The sequence below is a fragment of the Triticum dicoccoides genome, chromosome 1B (assembly GCF_002162155.2).
Source record: "Triticum dicoccoides isolate Atlit2015 ecotype Zavitan chromosome 1B, WEW_v2.0, whole genome shotgun sequence".
In the NCBI taxonomy this organism is placed as follows: Eukaryota; Viridiplantae; Streptophyta; class Magnoliopsida; order Poales; family Poaceae; genus Triticum; species Triticum dicoccoides.
In genome coordinates, this window is record NC_041381.1 from 578,375,959 (window position 1) to 578,402,791 (window position 26,833).

A 26,833-nucleotide genomic window follows, 5' to 3' on the forward strand; every position below is an offset into this window, starting at 1 on the left:
GGCCGCTCCCTTCCCGGCCACCGTTCGGCCGCCAGTAGTGCCGGCCGGCTGCTCCCTTCCCCTGCCCCCTGGCCCGTCCGGCCGCCCGGCCGCCCCCCTCTCCTCGCTAGGGGCCGGCTCGCCCGCGGCGGCGCGGCCCGCCCCCTCCCCTCGCTGCGAGCTCCTGGGGCACCGGCGAGCTCCAGCCTCCACCCCCTAGTTCCGGAGGCACTCACCGGTCTGGCCATTCACAGCAAGGTACAGATAATTAATTGAGTTGTTTCTCTGTTTGTGCCCTCATTCTTCACCCCACTTTTACATGCTACAGCGGTGATATTTACCTTTGTATGCCAAACTGTTAGTACTACAATGTCATTGAACTGATGCAATACAGCAATTTAGCCAATTGAACGATGCCATTGAATCGCGGAATTTGGAATATATCCCGTGAGCTATAATGCTTTATCATATATCATATGACACTTTGGATTAGGCAGAATATTTTTGTGGAGTGTGCACCCCCTCCATTTTATTCCTGGGTCCGCCACTGCCTCTGATATACGATTGGGTTCAAGGATTTAGGCCGCCGCTGCAGTGTATTCTTCCTGCTTGTGGTGTTACTGGTGTTAGAAAATATATCTAGCTGCTGAAACTTCGTGGTTTGTTTTCCTAGTTGCTATGTCTGGGTAATCCCCACTTTGCAATTTCTCACCAGCTCCATGATTTGCTATATTGCTATACGAAGTTTTCTCAAAAAAAAAAACATGTTGGACTTGAGCCATGCCTACCTAGATATTAAGGCAGATTTATTATGTCTGTTGCTCAAGCGCATGTTGTTTACATGGGAAATTTTGTATGCAGTTTTTGAGCAATTTATGTAATCGATCCCTTAATTTTCTTTACGCAGGACCCTTTTAAATTCAAGTATACCGGCTTGGGTCTCAGTTGGATAGGGACAGACTTGAATAAGAGAGAAGTATTAGCGGGATTTTACATGACGGCTGGATCACGTGTGGTGGTGATAGACAATGGGGGTGGTCTTCTGAAGGCTGGTTTTGGCGGGGACAAGGATCCAATTGCTGTCGTACCGAACTGCATAGCAAAGTCTCCTGGTTCCAATGCAAATTCGAAGAAATGGCTAGCGGCTGACCAGCTGCAGGCACAAGATGTTGATGTGACTGGTATGACGTTGAGGCGTCCTATTGACCGTGGCTACCTTATCAATACAGAGGTGCAGCGGGAGGTGTGGGAACGGGTCCTGCGCAGCCTGCTCCAGGTGGATCCGACAAACTCATCCTTGTTACTGGTGGAGCCACAGTTCAACCCTCCAGGACTGCAGCATGCTACCGATGAACTTGTGTTCGAGGAGTTTGGCTTCAACTCTCTTTGTGTTGCAGACGCTCCTTCCCTTGTCCACCTTTACGAGGCCAGCCGCCAGCCGTCGCTCTTTCATACTCAATGCAGTCTTGTTGTGGACTGCGGCTTCTCCTTCACCCACGCGTCCCCTGTCCTTCAGAACTTTACGCTGAATTATGCTGTACGGCGTATGGACCTTGGTGGCAAGGCCCTCACAAACTATCTCAAGGAGCTTGTTTCGTACCGGTCCCTTAATGTCATGGATGAGACCCTCCTCATTGATGACGCAAAGGAAAAGCTATGCTTTGTATCCCTTGATGTCCCTCGTGATCTTCGCCTTGCCAGGTCTGCTGACTTCCTCACTGACATGATGTGGATATATCAAATTACCGTGTTCTCTTTTGTTTGTTTAAGGTTAGAGTGTGGACCCAGGATAATTTTCAAGTTAAAATGTGACCTTCGTATGGAAAGATCAGCTAGGAACTTGTGCCTCTTGTAATCTGAACTGTTAATGAGTTGTTTGAGCAACAAATCTAACCATATGTGCTGATAGAATGGTACCTATGGAACTATGTTCCGTATCTTCAAAATAAATCTATGTTGCATTTTCTTTTCTTGCTGAAAACAGAAGGGTAACACCCTGTGTCCTACTTTACTTTATTCGAAACAACAACTGTTCGTTAGCTTCAAATGCCTGGATACTTGGTTAGACAGGTTGTAGACTTTAGTTGAATGGTTGTCGTTATGATAGCGTCAAACAGAGATGGCTAAAAATATCATCCAACTGTACAACATATGCACACACTCATGCACAAGCTTAGACTATGGAAGGAAAGTATAGTTATAAATCTTGTACCCTACCAAAATCAAATATTATGGCCTAGAGTTGCTTTCTGTTGCCAAACTAAGCAAATGCAAGATCACCATGTACTTAGAGTCTGAATGGTCAGGTATTTGGTTATGTTGAGTTGAGAAGATATGACAAGGAATGATTGCTGATCCTTTGCGGTCTGAATGACTGGTTGTGGTCCCGTTGTTGAGCTGTGAGTACTGAGTAATTAATGAATGTGAGGGTTTATTCCACCAAAGTCAAATTTGATCAAGAGTTTCAAACTTTAAAATTTGCCATTGGAGCTGGACAGGGATATCAGTTAGTACTTCATTGATTTACTAGTTGGTTGATTAGTTGAACACATCTGTGGATATCTGCTCATCCATGTTTGACATTCGAAATACTTTTGATCACACTGTTTCGTTCGTCTAGCTTTGATTATTATTTTTAGTTTACGCAATGTGCGCACCATCATGTCATTGTGTTTTCCAAGCACCATATACTGTCTAGTTGATCAGTTACTCAAACTTTTTCTCTGTTAGTTACAAATGATCAAATCTCTTAACAGTGATATGCAATTATTGCAGTTTATCATTCAAAGACAACCCATTTAGATGTTCTTACATTCTCCCTGATGGCATAACATACAAGAAAGGGTTTGTCAAAGACTTGGATGAAGCACGTCGATACTGTTCTCTGCCCGTTGAAGGAGAATTAGATAAAAAGGATGGTGACAGTGGCATAGACAAGGATCGAAAAAAACCTGAACTAAGTCAAAATGTAACAACCTGTGTTTTTGATATATCTCTTGGTCTCATCTAACGGAATTTTGATTCGCAGGAATTTGCCTTGACCAATGAGAGGTTCCTTGTCCCAGAGATGCTTTTTCATCCAATTGATCTGGGTTAGTGTCATCTAAATGTCTCATATACCTTCTTCATCTGTACTTCATAGTCTGTTTTTTTAGAACATGCCCCTACTGTTGCCCTAGCATCCTTGTCCTGCAGAGACTAACTCAAGGACCTTGAATCTCTCTCTCTAGCTAGCCCCCTCTCAGTGAGATGCTGGATTAGCAGAGTGAGCTTCAGAGACTACTCAAGGATCCTCAACCTAATTTTAATTTGTCACCCTTAATGAAAATGATTTCTCAACCAGACATAATCATTTGATGCTAGTTACGGATATATAAATTTCAGGAGTAGATTCTCTGCATTCCGCAATGTCTGTAAAAATGTGTGGTGATCATTAAAATGCTTTCAAAATGTATGGTACTTCCATTGCATTAAACTGGATAAGTATTGCCTTGGGACCTTACATGTTACAACCTCAGGCTTTGCATTTTGATACATACTAGGAGGGCATCCTAGAAAATACATTTGGTGGGATGAATCAGAGCAAACATAAAACAAAAAGGAAAAGAAGGATAGACAATTTGAATATGGGGTTAATTTGCTTGTTCAGAAAATATGGGATAGTTTTGCTGTAAGAGCAAAACTTATGGGTCACAATTTCTCTTGTTTGTTCTCCCAAAATTTTGATGCACAACAAAACAGTCTTGTATTATCCTTGTCTTTCCTTCTGTCCAAAAAATGTCTTTTTACCGTGAAAGGCAGGTGCTCTGCCAATTCATGTAGATAGAGAAACGAAACAATACAGAGTTATGTACAGAATCTTTTGATTTTATTTGTTACATGCATTACCAATCATGATAGTTCTATTTCCTTCTGTTAACATTTTTTTCCACTCAAATTTAGCTTTCATGTATTTTGGATCAGATGGATAGAATAGATTGGAAAGAAAAGGAAGCACCTTAACATATATAGGCTGAATGATTGTCAGGATAACGTCAATTTGTGCAAGTTAGCAGCAGCGATTCCACCTACTGCTTCAGCTCATTAGTTTCCCTTCTGCAATGGTAAGTAATAAGAATACTGATAACAAAATTTTGTAGGCATGAATCAGGCGGGCCTTGCTGAGTGTATTGTTCGGGCTGCACAAGCCTGTCATCCGTATATTCAACCTGTGCTTTATCAGAGGTATGTTTTGTAGTTAAACGGTGAAATGCCTGACGCTATCTTGAGATCTGGTCGCGTGACTCTTGTTCTCATGCGTTGGGTTGTTTTCAGCATCATCTTGACAGGCGGAAGCACGTTGTTCCCTCGGTTCGCTGAAAGATTGTAAGTAGTTTTTCTGTAGGAAAAGAGACTGTGTTATCTTCCATTGCACAGAGTCTGTGTGCATCATCTTAGTTGTTTGTATCAACAGGCAGAGAGAACTTCGACCTCTTGTGCCCGAGGAGTACCAGGTGAAGATAATTTCTCAAGAGAAGTACGTGCCTTTTACTCTGTTTCTGTCTTGGCCTCTCCCTCGTTCACTAACGCTCATGTGTGGCGCGAATGGCATTAACGTTCTGCTACTTTGTGCAGCCCAATTCTTGGTGTCTGGAGAGGAGGATCTGTCCTGGCGTCCAGCCCCGATTTCGAGTCGATGTGCGTAACAAAATCGGAGTACGAGGAGATGGGGTCGGCACGGTGCCGCCGAAGATTTTTCCATTGAATAGATGCTCAGTTGATAGGACAATGTAGCCTGTTTTAGATGACATGTTTAGCAATTGGCATTGCAATTAGGGGTTTGTCTTATACAAATTTAACTAATGCTTAGTTGGCCATGGCCCATGAGACTAGAGGTTGTCTTCCCCATGCATGCACGCATGCAGATCAACTTTGTATGAATGGATTCAGTTTTTCCCGAGGATTTTCTAGCCGACCTTTGCATGAACCTTCCTTGCATTTAGAAAAATCAGTCAACAAGTGTGAAGATATCCCCTAAAAAAATGTGAAGATAAATTTGTGTCATGATTTCAGTAAATGAGTTCATGAAGTTTTGCTGTTGAAATAACAATTGTGAAATTTATGTCGGTCCTCCTGGCTCCTGCGTAGGGGTGGGCATAAAAACTGGCGAACCGATGTTGAAACCGAATAAACCGAAATTTTGGTTTTTTATACTATGACAGTAAAATCCGGTTTTCAAGTCCAATAACCGAACAAAATTCAAAGTAGAATTGAATCACACTAGTACAAATACCCGTGCGTTGCACCGGGCAAAAAAAGGCACAACCAGCTTCATGCACCATTGTGCATCTTTTTTATATTTAGTTTTAATAAATGTCCATAATAAGGTTAACCGTGAAAAATCCTTATTTTTAATAAAAGTTAACATTTTCATAAAAATTGGAACACTTTTTAAGAATAGTTAACGTTTTTATGAAAATTTGAACATTTCTCTAAAAAAGAACATTTTTTACGGGATTTTTTTTAATAGATGTTTTTTATGAAAAGAATATTTTGTTTTTGGTTGTACATTTCTAGATGGACTTTGTTTTAGTAAAAAATGGAACTTTTTTGGGAATTTTTAAGTTTTGTAGAAAATGCGAACATATTTTTTTAAACAAAGATAGTGTGAACATATGTAAAACCGTGAACATTTTAAAGCTATTTTTATTGTGTTAAAAAATTACAGATATTTTTATAGCATCTTTGTTAGGCAATTTTTACGTATGGTTGTTTAATTGGGAAGATTTTTTTTTAACTATTTGGGCTTGGCCCAATAAAGCACTTGACGTTAACTTTTATTAAAATATGGACGCACGAACTCATCTTCCTTATCGTTATCCATTCTTAAGTCTCCCTTGGCAAAGTGCTCTGCGCTGCCGCCACGTCGTGTCTACCTCCTATGTCGAAATGGGCCTATCCCTTCCTCTCGTGGTGCGCCGTAATGGAGAGTTCCCCATGGGGCTGGGAGGGGGAGAGGCGGGGCAAGCAGTCTCTGTTTGGTGCCCCCTACCAGCTGCGGTCAGAGTTGATCAATTGTTTCGTCCAAGCAGCATGTTTTGCCGAATAATACGCCACCGCAATCATGGGAGTCCAGTTAACGATTTTAATTGAAACTTAAACCATTATTGAATATATGCACACAACACCCATAAGAAGATCTTTGGACGACAGTGAGATCGAGCCATCCATGCATATAATCAAACTGCAACAGACCGGTTGATTAGAATCGTGCAGTGATCAACAGCATAAACTATCATCCATGGAATAGTTTTAGAGCAAATAAACTGCAACTTTCTGGAATATAACAATAATAAAAGCACCACAGTAGCAACTAAAGGGTTTGATTTCAGTCAAGGAATATAGCATTACATCAATAGCAAAACATGGTGATATTTGTGGAAATAAAATAACTCTAGGTGTTCTATGAATTCTGAAAGTCTGAATCAACTCATGTGCAACTTTTGACGATGGTGCAAATGGAGAGGCATCACAAGATTGGATCCTTATCCTGCTATATAACTGTAGTACAGTTAAAGCAAATAAGCTAAGGAATTGGACAGCAGGATGAAGGTGCACCACACCATCCAATTCTGAAAAGGTGGCGGCTAATGGTCTTCCTTGTTGAATCCATGAGGACTATGCTTTTCTATCCTTGAACTAAGCTGAAACTCGAGCTCTAAAATCTGAACGAAAAAACTTGATTTCTTGGAAGGAGGGTCACTGCTCCAAATCGTGTTGCCTCGCCCGTACATCACCGAAGCTGGGGCACACATTGGAGCAGTGGCATTTGCGACGCCCAGCAGCGGGGTCACATCTCATCCCCATCAGCTCAAATCAAAACAGAACGCAAATTAGCCCAAACAGTTAGAAGACTTATTTAAACCGCACATGGTGCACTCAGACATAAGAGAAGACCCAAGCAGAGCGATCAAGCCATGCAATTCTAGCTATTAAAATACTAATTAGTTATTGTATCTAGACGGACAGTCTTATGTAAAACGTTTAGATTTACGTAGTAGTTTGCAAGGAGCATATACATACTATTTTTCAAATGGGGTGTATACAAGTATACAACTGATACTACTTTAACTGAAAACATCAGAGAGCATGTTTTAATTCATTCATGATCTCTGCATTTTATTTAGAAACAAGCATGCATCAAGATACTCACATAGAGAGCAGAATCCTCTCTTTCACAGTACTATTGTTTCATCTAGCTCTAACATATCCTCTCTTTCTCCCTTTTAATAAGTAGTATAGTTGATGCTATACAGACTTAAGAAATAAGTAGTTGATGACAGATACAAATCGATGACACTGTAGTATGTACCTCAGGTCAGACGAAGTTTCGGCGGATAGTAGAGTATGTGCAGACAGATTTCCGGCGAAGTCGGCGGTGTACAGCCACGGCGCTGTCGGAAACTTGAGGCGTGAAGATGAGCCAAATAACTGCAGATTATTCCAGAGAGTTAGAACACGAAAAACTATTTGACCTTGCAATAGAATAGAAAGGGTTCGGCGATGTGCACATCTCTCTCTGCTCTCTCTCTCTCTCTCTCTCTCTCTCTACCTCACCTCTTTTTTCACCACAAGTTACAAAACCAAATAACTGAATTTGTTGGCCCTGTACATCATTTAAAGATTAAAAGAAACTCAAATCCAAGATCAGTTGTCGTTCATGACCTCTGCATTTTATACAGAAACAAGAATGCACCAAGATACTCACATAGAAAGCAGAATCCTCTGTTTCACAGGGCTATTGTTTCATCTATCTCTAACATATCATCTATTTCTCCCTTTTAATAAGTAGTATAGTTGACGACATACATACTTAAGAAGTAAGTAGTTGATGACAGATACAAATTGATGACACTGTAGTATGTACCTCAGGTCAGACAAAGTTTCGGCGGACAGTAGAGTATGTGCAGAAGGATTTCCGGCGAAGTCGACGGTGTACAGCCACGGCGCTGTTGGAAACTTGAGGCGCGACGATGAACCAAATAACTGCAGACTATCCCAAAGAGTTAGAACACGAAAAACTATTTGACCTTGCAATAGAATGGAAAGGGTTCGGTGATGTGCACGGTCATATGCATAAAAGCATCGAATTTGTTTACATGTAACATCAGCAGTATATACATGTAGTCGCCTCCAAAATTGACCATATGAGCTTTCAAATGAAAGGACAAAAATGAAAAAGGAACATATAAGAAATGTGAGTTATATAGTATTTTATTACCAACATGGCATCACTCAAAGATAATACTTGTCAAAGAACAGCTTGATCAGGCACAAAGACCTAGACATGTGAAAGAGAAGGGAATCAACACATAAAATTTAACCTGAATCTACCTCAACCATGAGCAAGTACGAGCACTGCTCCTTGCCTTGAGTAAGTGCTTGCTCTGGCTTAGTTTGCCCCAGCACAACAGAGATCAATTCCCTGGATGGCATATATTTAATATACGTTCTCCTCCTAGTACTAAAAATAGGACTACATGGCTTCCTAGCGAGTTAAAGCTAACAGAGATCAGAGAGCAAACTAATTTCACCAATTTATCATTGTAATCTCTATTGAATGCAACACTTTGCCACATCTTGTATTATCTATATGGCATTGCTAAAGTGATTCTAATCTGAAAAAAGAATAAAAAAAAATCCAACTTTGCCATGTTAAACAGCATCCATAGTATTGCATGATGTAGTGACCCAAAATTAGTAGCACTATAATTGGATGGTTCAAACTCATGTGCCAGATGTCCTAAAAGTTCAGACTTGTATTCACAAAATAAGGAAATTCAACAATATATCTTCAAATGTAACTATGGATGGATTGAACAACCAAATTGCTACCTGATAGAGCAAAATTCCATATGCTTTCTGTTTTTTAAACCGAGTTCGAGGTGGATTCCATATTCTAACTGCACTTTACGGGAATGGATCTACAATCATATTAAGAGATTCCCTTCATCTTGAGCTGGTGCTTCAGCTGTTGGAACACTTAAGCTCAGATCTTCAGTATGATTTTCTTTAAGTGTAGGATCGAACAAAACCTACATGATAGATTGCTTACATTTATTAATAATCAATCAAGCAATTTTCTTGCACGGATAACACTATGTCATGAAATGTATTGCTGCTATATTTTCGTTCAGTTTTTGTAATAAGATAAAGTACTTAAATGATCTGCCAAGGAATAAACCAAATCAACAGCGACTCTATGGTCTAATTATCAGCTCTACACAATTAATAATACAAATAGAACTCTGGTACTAATTCTACAGAAAAGATACACCAAATACATTATCAGTCAGGTTCAGTACCAAGACCATTTTAGACATCTAAACATATTTATAGTATAGCGATATAGCTGCAGGTGTAAAGCGTGAAAATTCTCGATGGTACAAACTGTAAGCTGACAAATTGTCGATGCAATGTAGGTGCCAAATAAGTGTTGGCGTCATACCACAGTGCACTGACACAAAGCATAAAAGGAGAATAACATATTAACATTTCATTGTTGTACCAAAGAACAGACCATAGCTTCACAGCTAAGATTAATGCAGTAGTAGCACTACAATGACTTGTCAATAGTGACCTCGCACACACTGGCATTTTTACTGTAACTATTTTATGAGCTTGCAAATAAAAGCACAAAAATGAGAAGGGAACAAAAATGAAAATATCACATATATACACTATTTATGTTTTGAAGGATACCAGTTCACAAATAAAAAATATATCTGTTCATGGACTATTTGGCGCAGTAGCAGAATTTTGTTTAAAAAATGGACTTGTGCTAATGGGAGAGATAGAGAGCAGATGGGGATTGCTGGCCCTATCTTGGTGCAGCAGAGGCATCATCCGAGGTGAGGAGGTGCTGCTGGCTAGGGTTCCTTCCTGCCCTTGACGGCAGCGAGCGTGGTGGATGGGGAAATCCCATGGCGTGCTCCATCTGCATCTGCAACAGAGGATATGAAGAGAAGGTGAGATGTAGGGGTGGAGGATCCCGACCAAGAAAGGGGAAGGAGGGATGAACCTGGGGCCGCCGGAGACGGGCCGGCGAAGCACTGCCCGAAACCCTAGCCACGGGGGTGTGGTTGCGAGCGGGCAGTAGAGGCCGGGAGCGGAGAATCTGGACGGAGGGGAGGGAGGCGCGGAGCTTGGGGGGGCTCGGGGGCGTGCTGTGTGGCGCTGGAGCTCGCCGAAAGCGGCCGGCGTGGGCGGTGGCGGCGGCGGCGACTTCATGGGCGAGAGGGAGAGGAGGTGAGCCCGTGCGTGTGTGGTTGTGTTTTTTTTTCTTTACAAATCTGCTCAGACCGCGCGTTGAATACTCTGAACGCCAGGGTGTTTTGTGCAAAAACGAAACGTTTTCTCAGATATCCACTTAAGATAGGACTGCGGGTTGAATTCTCACAAACAAAGGGGCTTTTTTGTAAAACGACCATGACGGACAACCAGAAGCACTCCGTGCTTTATTAGTAAAAAAAAAAAATAGGGAAAGATTTAAATTTGGTCAGAGACGAGACGACTTCCGGAATTTTGGTGCGGTCCAAAATATTATACCTCTTGGGTCATATTTTTGGTGAGAGAAACATTTATACATGTAACCTGCAAAGCGGGCCAGGAACGGATTCTTTTTGTTGGAAACATGATTGAACTTGTCGTCGACAGCCTACACGTCACGTAGCCAACAGCCCTCCCCTAAAGGGAAAAAAAACGTAGCCAACAGCCCGGTTCCCGCCAGCACGTCACGAACCTTCCAAGCCGTCCGATCGTACGATCCAACGGCAGATATCGTCTTGCCCGCGTGTCGCCACGCTCCCGAGGGACACACCGCGTCGGAGACCACCTCCGATTCGTCCACGTCACGCCGTCGCTGTACGTAGGTATCTCTTCGCGCCATAAATAGCAGCCACAGCACCTCGTCCTGCTACGTAACTTGGATACAAGCTAGCTTCGACGACGTTGCTGCTCGGGCTACTGCTCGCGGTGCTGCTCCTCGCGGCCACGCCGGCTCCCTCGGCAGCCGAGAAGGGCTCCGGCAACGGCAACGGCGGGCCGGTGATCGGCATCGACCTGGGCACGACCTACTCGTGCGTGGCCGTGTACCGGAACGGGCGCGTGGAGATCATCGCCAACGAGCAGGGCAACCGCATCACCCCCTCCTGGGTCGCCTTCACCGACTCCGGTGAGCGCCTCATCGGCGAGGCCGCCAAGAACCAGGCCGCAGCCAACCCGCTCCGCACCGTCTACGACGCCAAGCGACTCATCGGCAAGCAGTTCGGCGACTCCGAGGTGCAGCGGGACATGAAGCTGCTGCCGTTCAAGGTGGTGGACAAGAACGGCAAGCCGCACCTCGAGGTTGAGGTGAAGGCCGGCGACGTGCGGACGCTCAGCCCGGAGGAGGTGAGCGCGATGGTGCTCACGAGGATGAAGGAGACAGCCGAGGCGTATCTAGGCGAGAAGGTCCGGGACGCCGTGATCACCATCCCGGCCTACTTCAACGACGCGCAGCGCCAGGCCACCAAGGACGCCGGCCTCAACGTCGTTCGCCTCATCAACGAGCCCACTGCCGCCGCCATCGCCTACGGCCTCGACAAGGTGGCCGACGGGAAGGAGCGGAACGTGCTGGTGTTTGACCTCGGCGGCGGTACCTTCGACGTGAGCGTGCTCGCGCTCGACGGTGGCGTCTTCGAGGTCCTCGCCACCAACGGCGACACCCATCTCGGCGGCGAGGACTTCGACCAGCGCGTCATGGACCACTTCATCCGGCTCGTCAAGCGGAAGCACGGCGTCGACATCTCCGGCGACGCGCGCGCGCTCGGCAAGCTCCGCCGCGAGTGCGAGCGCGCCACGTGGTTCTGGAACCCACGTGGTTCTGATCGAGGCTGTCGATGTCGGAGTACCCCTCTTAAAAGTGTAAAAGTGTGAATATTCACCCCTGTGAGTCCCGGGTAGGGAACCTTGCTGGTCACATGTGATACCAATACATATACCCATTCACCATCTTTAAATACATTTCTTGGGTGAGTGATCTATTCCTTTAAATCCAGTTTCGCTGGTATTTGCTTTATCTATTCCATTCCATTGACATCTTGCTTAATTCATTTAAATACAGTCAAGCCGTATTACTGTATTTATATTTTTCTTGTCATTTTGTTATATTAGTAAAGTACTGCTTGCTGAGTATGACTTGTCGTACTCACCCTTGTTTCCTCTATTTTTTTAGATGCAGATGATGTAACTTAAGAATGTCCAAAAGATGTTGTCATTCAAGAATATGCTGGACCAGTGGGTGGGAAATGACTAGAGAACTTAATGTAGTTTGGCTATTTGTAAATGTAAAGGGATTTGTATAGTCAATACATGAGCTTTTTAAATAATACATTTTAAAATAATTTTTAGAAATAATACACCGTTTTGATATTTTTGACAAATAATACGGCATCATCTTTCTGGAGGACGACTGGACCTAATCGTCTTTTTGGAGGACGATTAGGCTGGGCCTCCAATTGTCCTCTAGGAAGACCATTAGCTCCAGTCGCCCACCAGGAAGATGATTAGTTCCTGTCGTCCACCAGGTGTGGTTGAATTGACAACTTAGCTACTAATACTTGAGAATATTATTTGGCTTCTTGTGTCGAATCAATAAATTTAGGTTGAATACTCTACCCTCGAAAACTGTTGTGATCCCCTATACTTGTGGGTTATCACCCCATGGTGCCAAATCTTCATCTCCGTCGAGCCGTCACCACTCCCACCATCCCTCTACCTCACTTCCCTGCATCTACACACAAACCCAAAACATCAACCCTTGAACTCGTCTTCCTGGCTTATTCCTTCATCGCCTCCGTGAGTGATGCCATGGCCGTCCATGTCGTATGTGTCTCTGGCTCGTTCCTGTCGTGCCTCCGCTTGTGACTCCGCGGCCAACGGTGTTGTCTCATCTCTAGCTCATCCTTCCTTGTCTCCTCGCCCTGCCGCATCATCCCTATCTTGGGGTTCGCTGTTCGTGCACGAGTAGCAACGGGTGCATCTAGAATCAAGGAGGCAGAAGCCCATGTTGTAGGTGGTCTTGTGATGCGAGGCCTCTAGCAAGAGTGACACCGCCTTGAGGGCCAAGATCAGCTTATCATGCGTCTTGTGCCAGATCCTCCTTGTCATGATGAACTGCTCGTAGGTGAACTGACCAGCAATACAGACTCGCTGAGGACATTCGGGATGAACACTATGGGTTTGTGTCTAGATTATACTACGTTGAGAGCCAACCTCTCTATACTGGGTTGGTCTCTAAATACCACGTGGTTTACATAGTGTAGTCTCATGACTAAGAGGCGGGCAATTTCTTATAAGTCGAAGCACCACAGGAATGTTCACATCGCAAGGAGACTTAGTTAAACCCTTTCATGATCAAATGACTTAACCTTTTTCATGTATCGTATTTGCACATAGAGCTGACCAAAGTGTGAGGTGGATGACCTACCATTCAATTGTGAGTTGCCATTGCTTATCACGGTCTCACAAACAATGTTGTATGTAAGGCGCATAGGAAATTTTAGCTGAGGCATAGGGAATGACTTTCATTTTCTATCTATCTTCTGCAATGGTCGGGTTTTGAGTCTGACTCAACTTCACACCTTGTAACACAGGCAAGAACCCTTTCTTTAACTGATCCATTTTGAACTTCTTCAAAACTTTGTCAAGGTATGTGCTTTGTGAAAGTCCTATTAAGCGTCTTGATCTATCTCTATAGATCTTGATGCCCAATATATAAGCAGCTTCACCGAGGTATTTCATTGAAAAACTCTTATTCAAGTATCCTTTTATGCTATTCAAAATTTTTATATCATTTCTAATCAACAATATGTCATCTACATATAATATCAGAAATACTACATAGCTCTCACTCACTTTCTTGTAAATACAGGCTTCACCGAAAGTCTGTATAAAACCATATGCTTTGATCACCTCATCAAAGTGTATATTCCAACTCCGAGATTCTTGCACCAGTCCATAGATGGATCGCTAGAGCTTGCACACTTTGTTAGCACCTTTAGGATCGATAAAACCTTCTGGTTGCATAATATACAACTCTTCTTTAAGAAATCCATTGAGGTATGCAGTTTTGACGTCCATTTCACCAGATTTAATAATCATAAAATGCGGCAATTGATAACATGATCCGGATGTACTTAAGCCTCGCTACAGGTGAGAAGGTCTCATCGTAGTCAACCCCTTGAACTTGTCAAAGACCTTTTGCGACAAGTCGAGCTTTGTAGACAGTAACATTACCGTCAGCGTCAGTCTTCTTCTTGAAGATCCATTTATTCTCTATGGTCCACACTTTGTTCTCATACATGGATCCTATCTCAGATTTCATGACCTCAAGCCATTTGTTGGAATCTAGGCTCATCATAGCTTCTTCATAATTCGTAGGTTCGCCATGGTCTAGTAAATGAATTCCAGGACAGGATTACCGTACCACTCTGGTGCGGAACATGCTCTGTTTGACCTACGAGGTCTTGTAGTAACTTGATCTGAAGTTTCATGATCATCATCATTAACTTCCTCTCTAGTTGGTGTAGGCATCACGGGAACGGATTTCTCTGATGTGCTACTTTCCAAATTGAGAGAAGGTACAATTACCTCATCAAGTTCTACTTTCCTCCCACTCACTTCTTTCGAGAGAAACTCCTTCTTTAGAAAGGTTCCATTTTTGGCAACAAAGATCTCGCCTTCAAATCTGTGGTAGAAGGTTTACCCAACTGTTTCCTTAGGGTATCCCATGAATACGCACTTCACCGATTTGGTTCGAGTTATCGGGCTGAAGCCTTTTGACATAAGTGTCGCAACCCCAAACTTTCAGAAACGACAGCTTAGGTTTCTTGCCAAACCATAGTTCATACAGTGTCGTCTCAACAGATTTATACGATGCCCTATTTAACGTGAATGCAACTGTCTCTAATGCATAACCCCAAAATGATAGTGGTAAATCATTAAGAGACATCATAGATTGCACCATATCTAATAATGTATGGTTACGACATTCGGACACACCATTACGCTGTGGTGTTCCAGGTGGCGTGAGTTGTGAAACAATTCCACATTGTTTTAAATGAAGGCCAAGCTCGTAACTCAAATATTCGCCTCCGCGATCAGATTGTAGAAACTTTATTTTCTTGTTACTATGATTCTCCAGTTCACTCTGAAATTCTTTGAACTTTTCAAATGTTTCAGACTTGTGTTTTGTCAAGTAGGTATACCCATATCTGCTGAAAACATCTCTGAAGGTCAGAAAATAACGATACCCGCCGCGTGCCTCAACACTCATTGGACTGCATACATCGGTATGTGATGTTTGCTTGAACTATGTCGGTATTTCCCCAAAGATGAAGGGATGATGCAGCACAACAACAGTAGGTATTTCCCTCAGTGATGAGAACAAGGTTATTTAACCAGTAGGAGAACCACACAACACCACGTAAACATCTCCTTCACACAAAGAACAAATACTTGCAACCCGATGTAAGAGAGGGGTTGTCAATCCCTCACGGATAAAAAGATATATAAAGTTGTAGTAGATTGGATAAATAGATCCCGCGGGAACGTGATAACCCACAAGTATCACTACAAAAAAATACACTTCCATGATGATACATGTTTGTCACAGTAGGTCACGTTTTCTGTCATGCATGTACATCCATGACGATTTTATGACAGAATCAAGATAGTCATACATGTGCTGTTGTAGAAGTGTTCCATGACATTACCAAAATTATCATCACGGAAGTGTCCACTTCCACGACGATAAATCACGTATCACAGAAGTGCTTTCATCAAGGGTGACCGACATGTGGCTTCCATCGTAACGGAACGCCGTTAAGTTATCGGGTCCGGTTTTGGATCCGATAACCCGTTAACAACCCAGACCAATGGGAATTTTCCACGTGTAAAATCATCATTGGCTGGAGGAAACACATGTCGGCTCACTGTTGGGACAGATGTCATCCACTCATTGGACTGAAGGCGCCTATGATACGTCGACACATGGCACGGCCCAACAGAGGCCCATTCCTATGAAAAGGCCGGCCCGTTTGACTTGGTCAAAAGGTTGCAGGCCGGCCCACAGAAAGCCTGTTAACGGCTTGTTCGCATATAGCCCATTTACAACCCGCTAACCCAGGTCCCGTTACGACCTATCCGAATTAGGCCCAGTAGATTCATCTGGGCTGTCCAATATGATTCTGGCCTGTTTTAACTTCCGGCCCATGTATGGCCCATGACGTCTTTTGGCCCATATGAGGCCCTTTGTAACTCTTGGCCCATTAACGACCCGTGGTGAAACTGGCCCGTAATGAACAATGTATCACTTTATACCCATTAACGACCCATTATTCCATTGGGTAGTTTCCAGCCCATGTTATCTTTCGGCCTTCTCAGGGCCCATTTATCTTGGGCTCATTTCCAGCATTCGGTTACTTACGACCCGTTACTGTCATTTTCTGCTTGTGGGCCAAATTCAGCCCGTGGTTACAGTCGGCCTGTTTGTGGCCCGTTAATACATTGGGCCATTTTCATAGCTTCATCAAATACGATGTATTAACGACGGCCCGTTATGGTCAGCCCATGAACGGATGATTCCAACTCTAGCCCGTTTACGACCATAATGCGGTGTGTTATTGGCCCATGTGTGGCCAATCGATCATACGGCCTGTATAAGCTCCATTGATGATACAAACCGTAGAGGGCCCATTGTGTCTACGACCCGTAGAAGGCCCATTGTTTCTACGGCCCGTAGGAGGCCCAGTGTCACTACAGTAAATATGTAGCCCATGGTTATTGTGGCCTAGTTTTAAAAAATAGGTTATTGCGGCCACTAGCAAACCGCGGAAAAAGAACTGCACTCACTACGAGCAAATAAATAAACAAGACAACAAGGAAATAAATAAGCAAGCAACTTACGCTAGGCTATCATGGCTATTACTCATATTACATCCACTGAGCATCAAAGTTCGCTAGCAGTGCAAATAAACGCGTCGACAAAAGAATATAGAAAATTGAGAGCACTTCAGAAGGCACTAGGCCTGGCTAGGTCAGGCCCCGCAAACAGCCGAACAAGCTGATGAGACATCGATTGTGTCAATGATAGATGCTTCATCCCTAGCTATATGGCACGATAGTGCACAAGGCAGTCCTCTGACATCTTCATTACATCTTTGACTTCAAGTCAGAGCTGAGCTGAAGCAAGCCTTTCCGCTTTAAGTTGAGACTGAAGAAGTTGAATTGATTGAGGCAGCGACTGAACAAAGGTTGTCTCACACCTGCTGGTGAGTAGCTTCAACTCATTGTCTTCATCAAGATAGGACCTTGGGGTCATCTCGCTGTCCTCAAGATGGTTTGTCTCACTATCTTCCCTAATGTTTTGCCTGGCATAAGTGATACGACTCTGAAAGTGAAACAAGGAGACATGTCACAGGTTTCACAATTATATAAGCAAATAAATGGATTTGTTCTGCATAAGGAACATGTTTTTATAACTATAATTTAAAACTGGTAGTTGTTGCAAACATCCAATCAGATGTAAGCAGCAAAGTAAACAGTAGTGGAGGAAATGATGCCTATCCAAATCTATACTAGAACAAATTTTGAAGGCTTGAGAAGGATGAACTTAGATTACATGTTAACACGGGCTGGACAAAGCCCTTCTCCATGTTGATGCAAGGATAATTCAATAAATTCCCCAAAGAAAATTCTTTATAAGAGTTGCCATTATTCTACATTTTGCAAAGAGTAAATATAGATCAAATAATATTGGAAGAAACAGAGGATAATGAAACTCAGGTGCAGACTGATGATACATAATCAAATAGCAATTAAGTAAGTACAACGTTACAAGGCAAAAGGGCGAGAGGTACTGATACTTCTCCAACGTATCTATAATTTTTGATTGTTCCATGCTATTATATTATCTGTTTTGGATGTTTAATGGGCTTTATTATACAAATTTATATTATTTTTGGGACTAACCTATTAATCGGAGGCCCAGCGCCCAGGGGGTAGGCACTCCCCCACCCTCGTGGGCTCCTCGTGGCTCCCCTGACCGACTTCTTTCGCCTATATATACCCATATACCCTGAAAACATCCAGGAGCACCACGAAACCCTATTTCCACCGCCGCAACCTTCTGTACCCGTGAGATCCCATCTTGGGGCCTTTTCCGGCGCTCCGCCGGAGGGGGAATCGATCACGGAGGGCTTCTACATCAACACCATAGCCTCTCCGATGAAGTTTGAGTAGTTTACCTCAGACCTTTGGATCCATTGTTATTAGCTAGATGGCTTCTTCTCTCTCTTTGGATCTCAATACAAAGTTCTCCTTGATCTTCTTGGAGATCTATTCGATGTAATACTTTTTGCAGTGTGTTTGTCGAGATCTGATGAATTGTGGGTTTATGATCAAGATTATCTATGAACAATATTTGAATCTCCTCTGAATTCTTTTATGTATGATTTGTTATCTTTGCAAGTCTCTTCGAATTATGAGTTTTGTTTGGTCTACTAGATTGATCTTTCTTGCAATGGGAGAAGTGCTTAGCTTTGGGTTCAATCTTGCGGTGTCCTTTCCCAGTGACAACAGGGGCAGCAAGGCATGTATTGTATTGTTGCCATCGAGGATAAAAGATGGGGTTTATATCATATTGCTTGAGTTTATCCCTCTACATCATGTCATCTTGCCTAATGCGTTACTCTATTCTTATGAACTTAATACTCTAGATGCATGCTGGATAGCGGTCGATGTGTGGAGTAATAGTAGTAGATGCAGAATCGTTTCGATCTACTTGTCGCTTACGTGATGCCTATATACATGATCATGCCTAGATATTCTCATAACTATGCACTTTTTTATCAATTGCCCGACAGTAATTTGTTCACCCACAGTAATACTTATGCTATCTTGAGAGAAGCCACTAGTGAAACCTATGGCCCCCGGGTCCATTTTCCATCATATAAGTTTCCGATCTATTTTATCTTGCAATCTTTACTTTTCAATCTATATCATAAAAATACCAAAAATATTTATCTTATTATCTCTATCAGATCTCACTTTTGCAAGTGGCCGTAAAGGGATTGACAACCCCTTTATCGTGTTGGTTGCAAGGTTCTTATTTGTTTGTGCAGGTACTAGGGATTTGAGTGTAGCCACCTACTGGATTGATACCTTGGTTCTCAAAAAACTGAGGGAAATACTTACACTACTTTGCTGCATCACCCTTTCCTATTCAAGGGAAAACCAACGCATGCTCAAGAGGTAGCAAGAAGGATTTTTGGCGCCGTTGCCGGGGAGTCTATGCACAATTCAAGACACACCAAGTACCCATCACAATCTCTTATCCCTCACATTACATTATTTGCCATTTGCCTCTCGTTTCCCTCTCCCCCACTTCACCCTTGCCGTTCTATTCGCCCTCTTTTTCCCGTTCGCCTCTTTTTCGCTTGCTTCTTGTGGTATTTGCTGCCACTATGTATGAAACTAGGGAGGTTATCATTGATAAGGACAATAGTAATAACGTGGGAAACTTTGATGCTTTTGATGATCCTACTGAAGAACCCACTATCTTACATACTAAAAAGTTTCGAATCGGTAGTGGTAATATTATTGGAAAAGGTGTTATTTGATAACCCACAAGTATAGGGGATCGCACCAGTTTTCGAGGGTAGAGTATTCAACCCAAATTTTTTGATTTGACACAAGGGGAGCCAAAGAATATTCTCAAGTATTAGCAGCTGAATTGTCAATTCAACCACACCTGGAAACTTAGTATCTGCAACAAGGTGTTTAGTAGCAAAGTAATATGATAGTGGTGGTAATGGTAACAAAAGTAAAGACAGCAAAAGTAATGTTTTTGGTATTTTGTAGTGATTGTAACAGTAACAACGGAAAAGTAAATGAGCGAGAACCAGTATATGGAAAACTCATAGGCACCAGATCAATGATGGATAATTATGCCGGATGTGGTTCATCATGTAACAGTCATAACATAGGGTGACACAGAACTAGCTCCAGTTCATCAATGTAATGTAGGCATGTATTCCGAATATAGTCATACGTGCTTATGGAAAAGAACTTGCATGCCATCTTTTGTCCTACCCTCCCTTGGTAGCGGGGTCCTATTGGAAACTAAGGGATATTAAGGCCTCCTTTTAATAGAGAACCGGAACAAAGCATTAGCACATAGTGAATACATGAACTCCTCAAACTATGGTCATCACGGGGAGTGGTTCTGATTATTGTCACTTCGGGGTTGCCGGATCATAACACATAGTAGATGACTATAGACTTGCAAGATAGGATCAAGAACTCACATATATTCATGAAAACATAATAGGTTCAGATCTGAAATCATGGCACTCGGGACCTAGTGACAAGCATTAAGCATAGCAAAGTCATAGCAACATCAGTCTCAGAACATAGTGGATACTAGGGATCAAACCCTAACAAAACTAACTCGATTACATGATAAATCTCATCCAACCCATCACCGACCAGCAAGCCTACGATGGAATTACTCACGCACGACGGTGAGCATCATGAAATTGGTGATGGAGGATGGTTGATGATGACGACGGCGATGAATCCCCCTCTCCGGAGCCCCGAACGGACTCCAGATCGGCCCTCCCGAGAGAGATTAGGGCTTGGCGGCGGCTCCGTATCGTAAAACGCGATGATTTCTTCTCTCTGATTTTTTCTCCCCGAAAGCCAATATATGGAGTTGGAGTTGGCGTCAGAGGGCCACCAGGGGGCCCACGAGGTAGGGGGGCGTGCCCAGGGGGAGGGGGGCGCCCCCACCCTCGTGGACAGGGTGTGGGCCCCCTGGTCTTCATCTTTGGCGAGGATTTTTTATTATTTATTCTAAGATATTCCGTCGAGTTTCAGGACGTTCCGAGAACTTTTGTTTTCTGCACATAAAACAACACCATGGCAATTCTGCTGAAAACGACGTCAGTCAGGGTTAGTTCCATTCAAATCATACAAGTTAGAGTCCAAAACAAGGGCAAAAGTGTTTGGAAAAGTAGATACGACGGAGACGTATCAACTCCCCCAAGCTTAAACCCTTGCTTGTCCTCAAGCAATTCAGTTGACAAACTGAAAGAGAAAAAGAAAAACTTTTACAAACTCTGTTTGCTCTTGTTGTTGTAAACATGAAAAGCCAGCATTCAAGTTTCAGCAAATATTATGGACTAACCATACTAACAATAACATAAAGGTCTCACAATTACTCATATCAATAGCATAATCAGCTAGCGAGCTATAACAATAGAACTCGGATGACAACACTTTCTCAAAATAATCATAACATGATATAACGAAATGGTATCTCGCTAGCCCTTTCTGAGACCGCAAAACATAAATGCAGAGCACCTTCAAAGATCAAGGACTGACTAAACATTGTAATTCATGGTAAAACAGATCTAGTCAAGTCATACCCGAAATAAACCAATAATAATGAATGCAAATGACAGTGCGCTCTCCAGTGGGTGCTTTTTTAATAAGAAGGGCGATGACTCAACATAAAAGTAAATAGATAGGCCCTTCGCAGAGGGAAGTAGGGATTTGTAGAGGTGCCAGAGCTCAGTTTTTCTCGTGAATGAGGAGCGGAGTCCACTCCTCTTGAGAATAACTGCCTAACATGGAAGATAAGGGCAGCCCTAGTTGAAACATGAGCTGCTCGAGCATACAAAACAAAATTTCATTTGAAGGTTTGGAGTTTGGCACATACAAATTTACTTGGAATGGCAGGTAAATACCGCATATAGGAAGGTATAGTGGACTCATATGGAACAACTTTGGGGTTTTAAGGAGTTTGGATGCACAAGCAGTATTCCCGCTTAGTACAGGTGAAGGCTAGCAAAAGACTGGGAAGCGACCAACTGGGAGAGCGACAACAGTCATAAACATGCATCAAAATTAATTTACACCGAATACAAGCATGAGTAGGATATAATCCACCATGAACATAAATATCATGAAGGCCATGTTGATTTGATTCAACTACATGCGTGAACATGCGCCAAGTCTAGTCACTCAATTCATTTAAAGGAGGATACCATCCCATCATACCACATCATAATCATTCTAATAACATGTTGGCACGCAAGGTAAACCATTATAACTCATAGCTAATCAAGCATGGCACAAGCAACTATAATCTCTAAATGTCATTGCAAATATGCTTACTTCATAATAGCTAACCCAGGAACGATGAATCATCATATTTACAAAAACAAGATAGGTTGAGTTCATACCAGCTTTTCTCATCCCAATAAGTCCATCATATATCATCCTTATTGCCTTTCAGTTGCACGACCGAACGATGTGAATAATAATAAGGGTGCACGTGCACTGGACTAAGCTGGAATCTGCAAGCATTCAGTAACCAGGAGAAGACAAGTAATATGGGCTCTAAGTTAAATAATCAATCATGCATATAAGAGCCACTTCAACAATTTAATCATGGTCTTCTCCTACTGACCTCCAAAGAAAAGAAAAGAAAAACTATTTACATGGGAAAGCTCCCAACAAGCAAAAGAAGAACGGGAAATATTTTTGGGTTTTCTTCTTAATTACTACAGCAAGGAAATAAACTACTACTAATTTTTTTGGTTTTTCTTAAGGTTTATTAAACACACAAGAAGAAAGCAGGAAAAAGAAAATAAACTAGCATGGATATTACAGTGAAAGAGTATGAACACCGACATCTAGCAATGAGTGTGTGTGAACATGAATGTAATGTCGGTGGGAAATACGTCCTCCCCCAAGCTTAGGCTTTTGGCCTAAGTTGGTCTATTGCCAGGGATGACCTGGCGGATACCCATAAGTGAAGCTGGGGTCATACTGTGATGAAGAAGGCTCCGGCTGCCATTGGCTGGCAGCCTCCTCTGGATCCCAAGAATAAACGGATAGTCGTGGAGGCTCATCTTGTGGCTCCGGTTCTAGGGTGGGTGCAGGATTTTGATAGGTTTGAATGGCCGCCCACGGAACGATGTGAGGACCTGCAGACAAGTTAAACAAAGAGGGAGCAGGCAAAGTAATAATCTCAGGGTGATGTTTATCAAAGTACAATTTTTATTTGAGTTCCCCTTCACGACTCTTAATAAGGAAATCATGCGCTAGCATACTCCTATAATCTAAATAAGCATGAGGCAGCGATGTTTCCTCTTCCTCCTCATGCCTAATAGGTATTTCAAAATGTTCAGCTAGGCGTGAGGCATAAATAACTCCAAAGATGGGGCCTTTAGTATGGTTTAGACTTAACCGCCTAGCAACAATTCCACCCATACTAACAGAGTTATTTTGATATAAACCATGGAACAAAATGATAACATCAGGAATACTAAGGTTTCCATAGTTTCCGCGACCTATCAGGTAACGACTAGCAAATAAGGCAAAGTAGCATAAAAAAGGAAAATGTATGCTAGTGATTCTTGCATCAGAAACCTTCCTGGTTTCTCCCACCGTGATAGTGTTAATAAAAGCTTCTACTTCATTACGGTGTGGTTCATCCAAGGTACCCTCAAAGTGTATTTTGCAAACCTCGCAAAATTCAGCTAATGACATCCTCTTAACAACGTCATATAAATGAAATTCTACCGATGGAGGTGAACTCTTAGGGAAAAAGTAGAAATTTTGAACAAAAGTATTTGTGAGTAAGATATACTGATGACGTTGGTCGCGGAGGAAGTCGGTGAGGCCAGCATTCTCAATTAATAAATAGAAATCTTCATAAATCCCGACTCTCCTCAAGAAGTTATCAGAAGGCCATTCACACGGCCGGACCTCCGCGGTGCGAGGCAAATTAAATTTGGGCTTCTGTTCTTCTTCCTTTTGTTTTTCCTTAGCGCTTCGGCTCGACGAGCCCCTCAAAAATCTCTTAATTCTGAAACAATCTGAAATTTTTAGTAACTTCAAATAAAAGTGAACCAACTTCGATAAAATTGATAGCAACATCTCCTGCAAGTGCCTAGAGCCTATATAAAGCATTGGAACTACTTGGAACCATATAAATTAGACATGCAAGCTCAAGAATCGTGGTCACCTACGCAGCACAAATTTGCAATGGATAAAGCACTAGAACAAAAAGTAATTGGACCAATGGAGGAGTCACATACAAAGGAACAATCTCCCCAAGCAGTTTTGCGAGAGGTGCTTTGAGCAAGGAGATCAAAAATCGTGCTTGAGTTGGTTTTTCGTGTTTGTGTGAGATAGAGGAAGAAGATGGGTGTAGGAATAAGTGGAGGAGGGCCACCGTGGGACCACGAGGCAGGGGGCGTGCCCAGGGAGGTAGGGCGCGCCCTCCACCCTCATGGCTAGGTGGCAGCTCCCCCCGCGGTGATTTTTGCACAGTAAATTCTTAAATATTCCCGAAAAAACCATATTAAATTGGAATGGAATTCTGAGGACTTTTATTTTCGGGAAATTTTTTATATTGCACGGATAAGCCGGGAGACAGACAGAGAAGTACTATTTTACTTTATTTCTACTAAATAACAGAAAATATAAAGAGGGTACAAAAGGTTGTGCTTCTAGTTTCATCCATCTCGTGATCATCAAAATGAATCCACTAACAAGGTTGATCAAGTCTTGTTAACGAGCTCATTCCGATTAACACGGAACCGGAGAAATTTCGAATAGCACTAAGTTACCTCAACGGGGATATGAAAATCCCTAACAATAAGTATATCATATTTTTTCTTGACAGTAGGGAGAGGAAATTCAAAACCTCCAAATATAATCGATGGAATTTTTCCAATAGAGTTGATACTATGAACCTGAGGTTGTTTCCTCAGAAAGTGTACTGTGTGCTCATTGCCATTAACATGAAAAGTAACATTGCCTTTGTTGCAATCAATAACAGCCCCTGCAGTATTAAGGAATGATCTTCCAAGAATAATAGACATACTATCATCCTCAGGAATATCAAGAATAACAAAGTCCGTTAAAATAGTAACTTTTGCAACCACAACATGCACATCCTCACAAATACCGACAGGTATAGCAGTTGATTTATTAGCCATTTGCAAAGATATTTCAGTAGGTGTCAACATATTCAAGTCAAGTCTACGATATAAAGAGAGAGGCATAACACTAACACCGGCTCCAAGATCATACAAAGCGGTTTTGACATAATTTCTCTTAATGGAGCATGGTATAGTAGGTACTCCGGGATCTCCAAGTTTCTTTGGTATTCCACCCTTAAAAGTATAATTCGCAAGCATGGTGGAAATTTCAGCTTCAGGTATCTTTCTTTTATTAGTAATAATATCCTTCATATACTTAGAATAAGGACTTGTTTTGAGCACATCAGTTAATCGCATACGCAAAAAGATAGGTCTAATCATTTCAGCAAAGCGCTCAAATTCCTCATCATCCTTTTTCTTGGATGGTTTCGGGGGAAAAGGCATGGGTTTTTGAACCCATGGTTCCCTTTCTTTACCATGTTTCCTAGCAACAAAGTCTCTTTTGTCATAGCGCTGATTCCTTGATTGTGGGTTATCAAGATCAACAGCAGGTTCGGCTTCTACATCATTATCATTACTAGGTTGAGCATCAACATGAAAATTATCATTAACATTATCACTGGGTTCACGTTCATCACCTGATTGTGTTTCAGCATCAGAAATAGAAGTATCATTTGGATTCTCAGGTGGCTCAGCGATAGGTTCACTAGAAGTTTGCAAAGTCCTATCATTTTTATTTTTCTTCCTTTTAGAAGAACTAGGCACATCAATATCATTTCTCTGAGAATCTTGCTCGATTCTCTTAGGGTGGCCTTCAGGATACAAAGGTTCCTAAGTCATTCTACCAGTTCTAGTAGCCATTCTAACAGCATAATCGTTTTTCTTACTATTCATTTCATCAAGCGCTTCTTTTTGAGCTTTAAGTACTTGTTCTACTCTAGTGGTAACCATAGAAGCATGTTTGCTAACAAGTTTAAGTTCACCTCTAATATCAGCCATATAATCACCCAAGCGTTTAATCATAAAGGCATCTTGTTTTAATTGTCTACCAAAATAAGCATTAAAGTCATCTTGCTTAAACATAAAGTTATCAAACTCATCCAAGCACTGACTAGCAATTTTAGTAGGAGGGACTTCAGCTTTATCATATCTATAGAGAGAATTTACCTTTACTACCTGTGTCGGGATATCGGGAGGTTCTTCAGTAAATAAGTAATTGAGATCATATACTTCTTCAACAGGCGGTAAATTAAGACCATGTATTTCTTCAATAGGAGGTAAATTCTTAACATCTTTAGTTTTAATACCTTTCTCTTTCATAGATTTCTTTGCCTCTTGCATATCTTCAGGACTGAGAAATAAAACACCTCTCTTCTTCGGAGTTGGTTTAGGATTAGGCTCAATAATTGGCTCAGAAATTGGCTCAGGAGCTGGCTTGGGAGGTGCCCAATTATTTTCATTTGTTAACATATTGTTCAATAGAATTTCCGCTTCATCCGGTGTTCTTTCCCTGAAAAGAGAACCAGCACAACTATCCAGGTAATCTCTAGAAGCATCGGTTAGTCCATTATAAAAGATATCAAGTATTTCAGGTTTCTTAAGAGGATGATCAGGCAAAGCATTAAGTAACTTGAGAAGCCTCCCCCAAGCTTGTGGGAGACTCTCTTCTTCAATTTGCACAAAGTTATATATTTCCCTCAAGGCTGCTTGTTTCTTATGAGCAGGAAAATATTTAGCAGAGAAGTAATAAATCATATCCTGGTGACTTTGCACACAACCAGGATCAAGAGAATTAAACCATATCTTAGCATCAC

The 26,833-nt window shown here is 42.2% G+C and overlaps 2 protein-coding genes and 1 long non-coding RNA gene across 5 annotated transcripts; 2 read left to right on the forward strand and 1 right to left on the reverse strand.

Moving 5' to 3' along the window:
• The first annotated feature begins 76 nt into the window (after window positions 1-76).
• Window positions 77-4,945, forward strand: LOC119348878 (actin-related protein 6). Its single transcript, XM_037616875.1, has 8 exons — window positions 77-237; window positions 887-1,680; window positions 2,755-2,947; window positions 3,008-3,071; window positions 4,119-4,203; window positions 4,294-4,344; window positions 4,433-4,495; window positions 4,594-4,945. Exons 2-8 carry the CDS (start codon window positions 974-976, stop codon window positions 4,721-4,723), a joined length of 1,293 nt encoding a protein of 430 aa, XP_037472772.1. The 5' UTR covers window positions 77-237; window positions 887-973; the 3' UTR covers window positions 4,724-4,945.
• Window positions 4,946-6,311: 1,366 nt separating this feature from the next.
• LOC119348880 lies at window positions 6,312-10,183 on the reverse strand. 3 transcript variants are annotated; one of them, XR_005169147.1, is made up of 5 exons: window positions 10,040-10,183; window positions 8,854-9,961; window positions 7,886-8,004; window positions 7,331-7,449; window positions 6,312-6,828 (listed from the first exon to the last, which is right to left on the reverse strand). It is a non-coding gene; the product is annotated as an uncharacterized LOC119348880 (long non-coding RNA). The 3 variants fall into 3 exon arrangements; XR_005169146.1 differs by having other exon boundaries at window positions 7,886-8,011; XR_005169145.1 differs by having other exon boundaries at window positions 7,886-9,961.
• A 263-nt stretch (window positions 10,184-10,446) lies between these two features.
• Window positions 10,447-11,934, forward strand: LOC119350642 (heat shock 70 kDa protein BIP4-like). Its single transcript, XM_037618371.1, has 2 exons — window positions 10,447-10,470; window positions 10,954-11,934. The coding sequence occupies exons 1-2, from the start codon at window positions 10,447-10,449 to the stop codon at window positions 11,932-11,934; spliced, it is 1,005 nt and encodes a 334-aa protein (XP_037474268.1).
• Window positions 11,935-26,833: the final 14,899 nt, after the last annotated feature.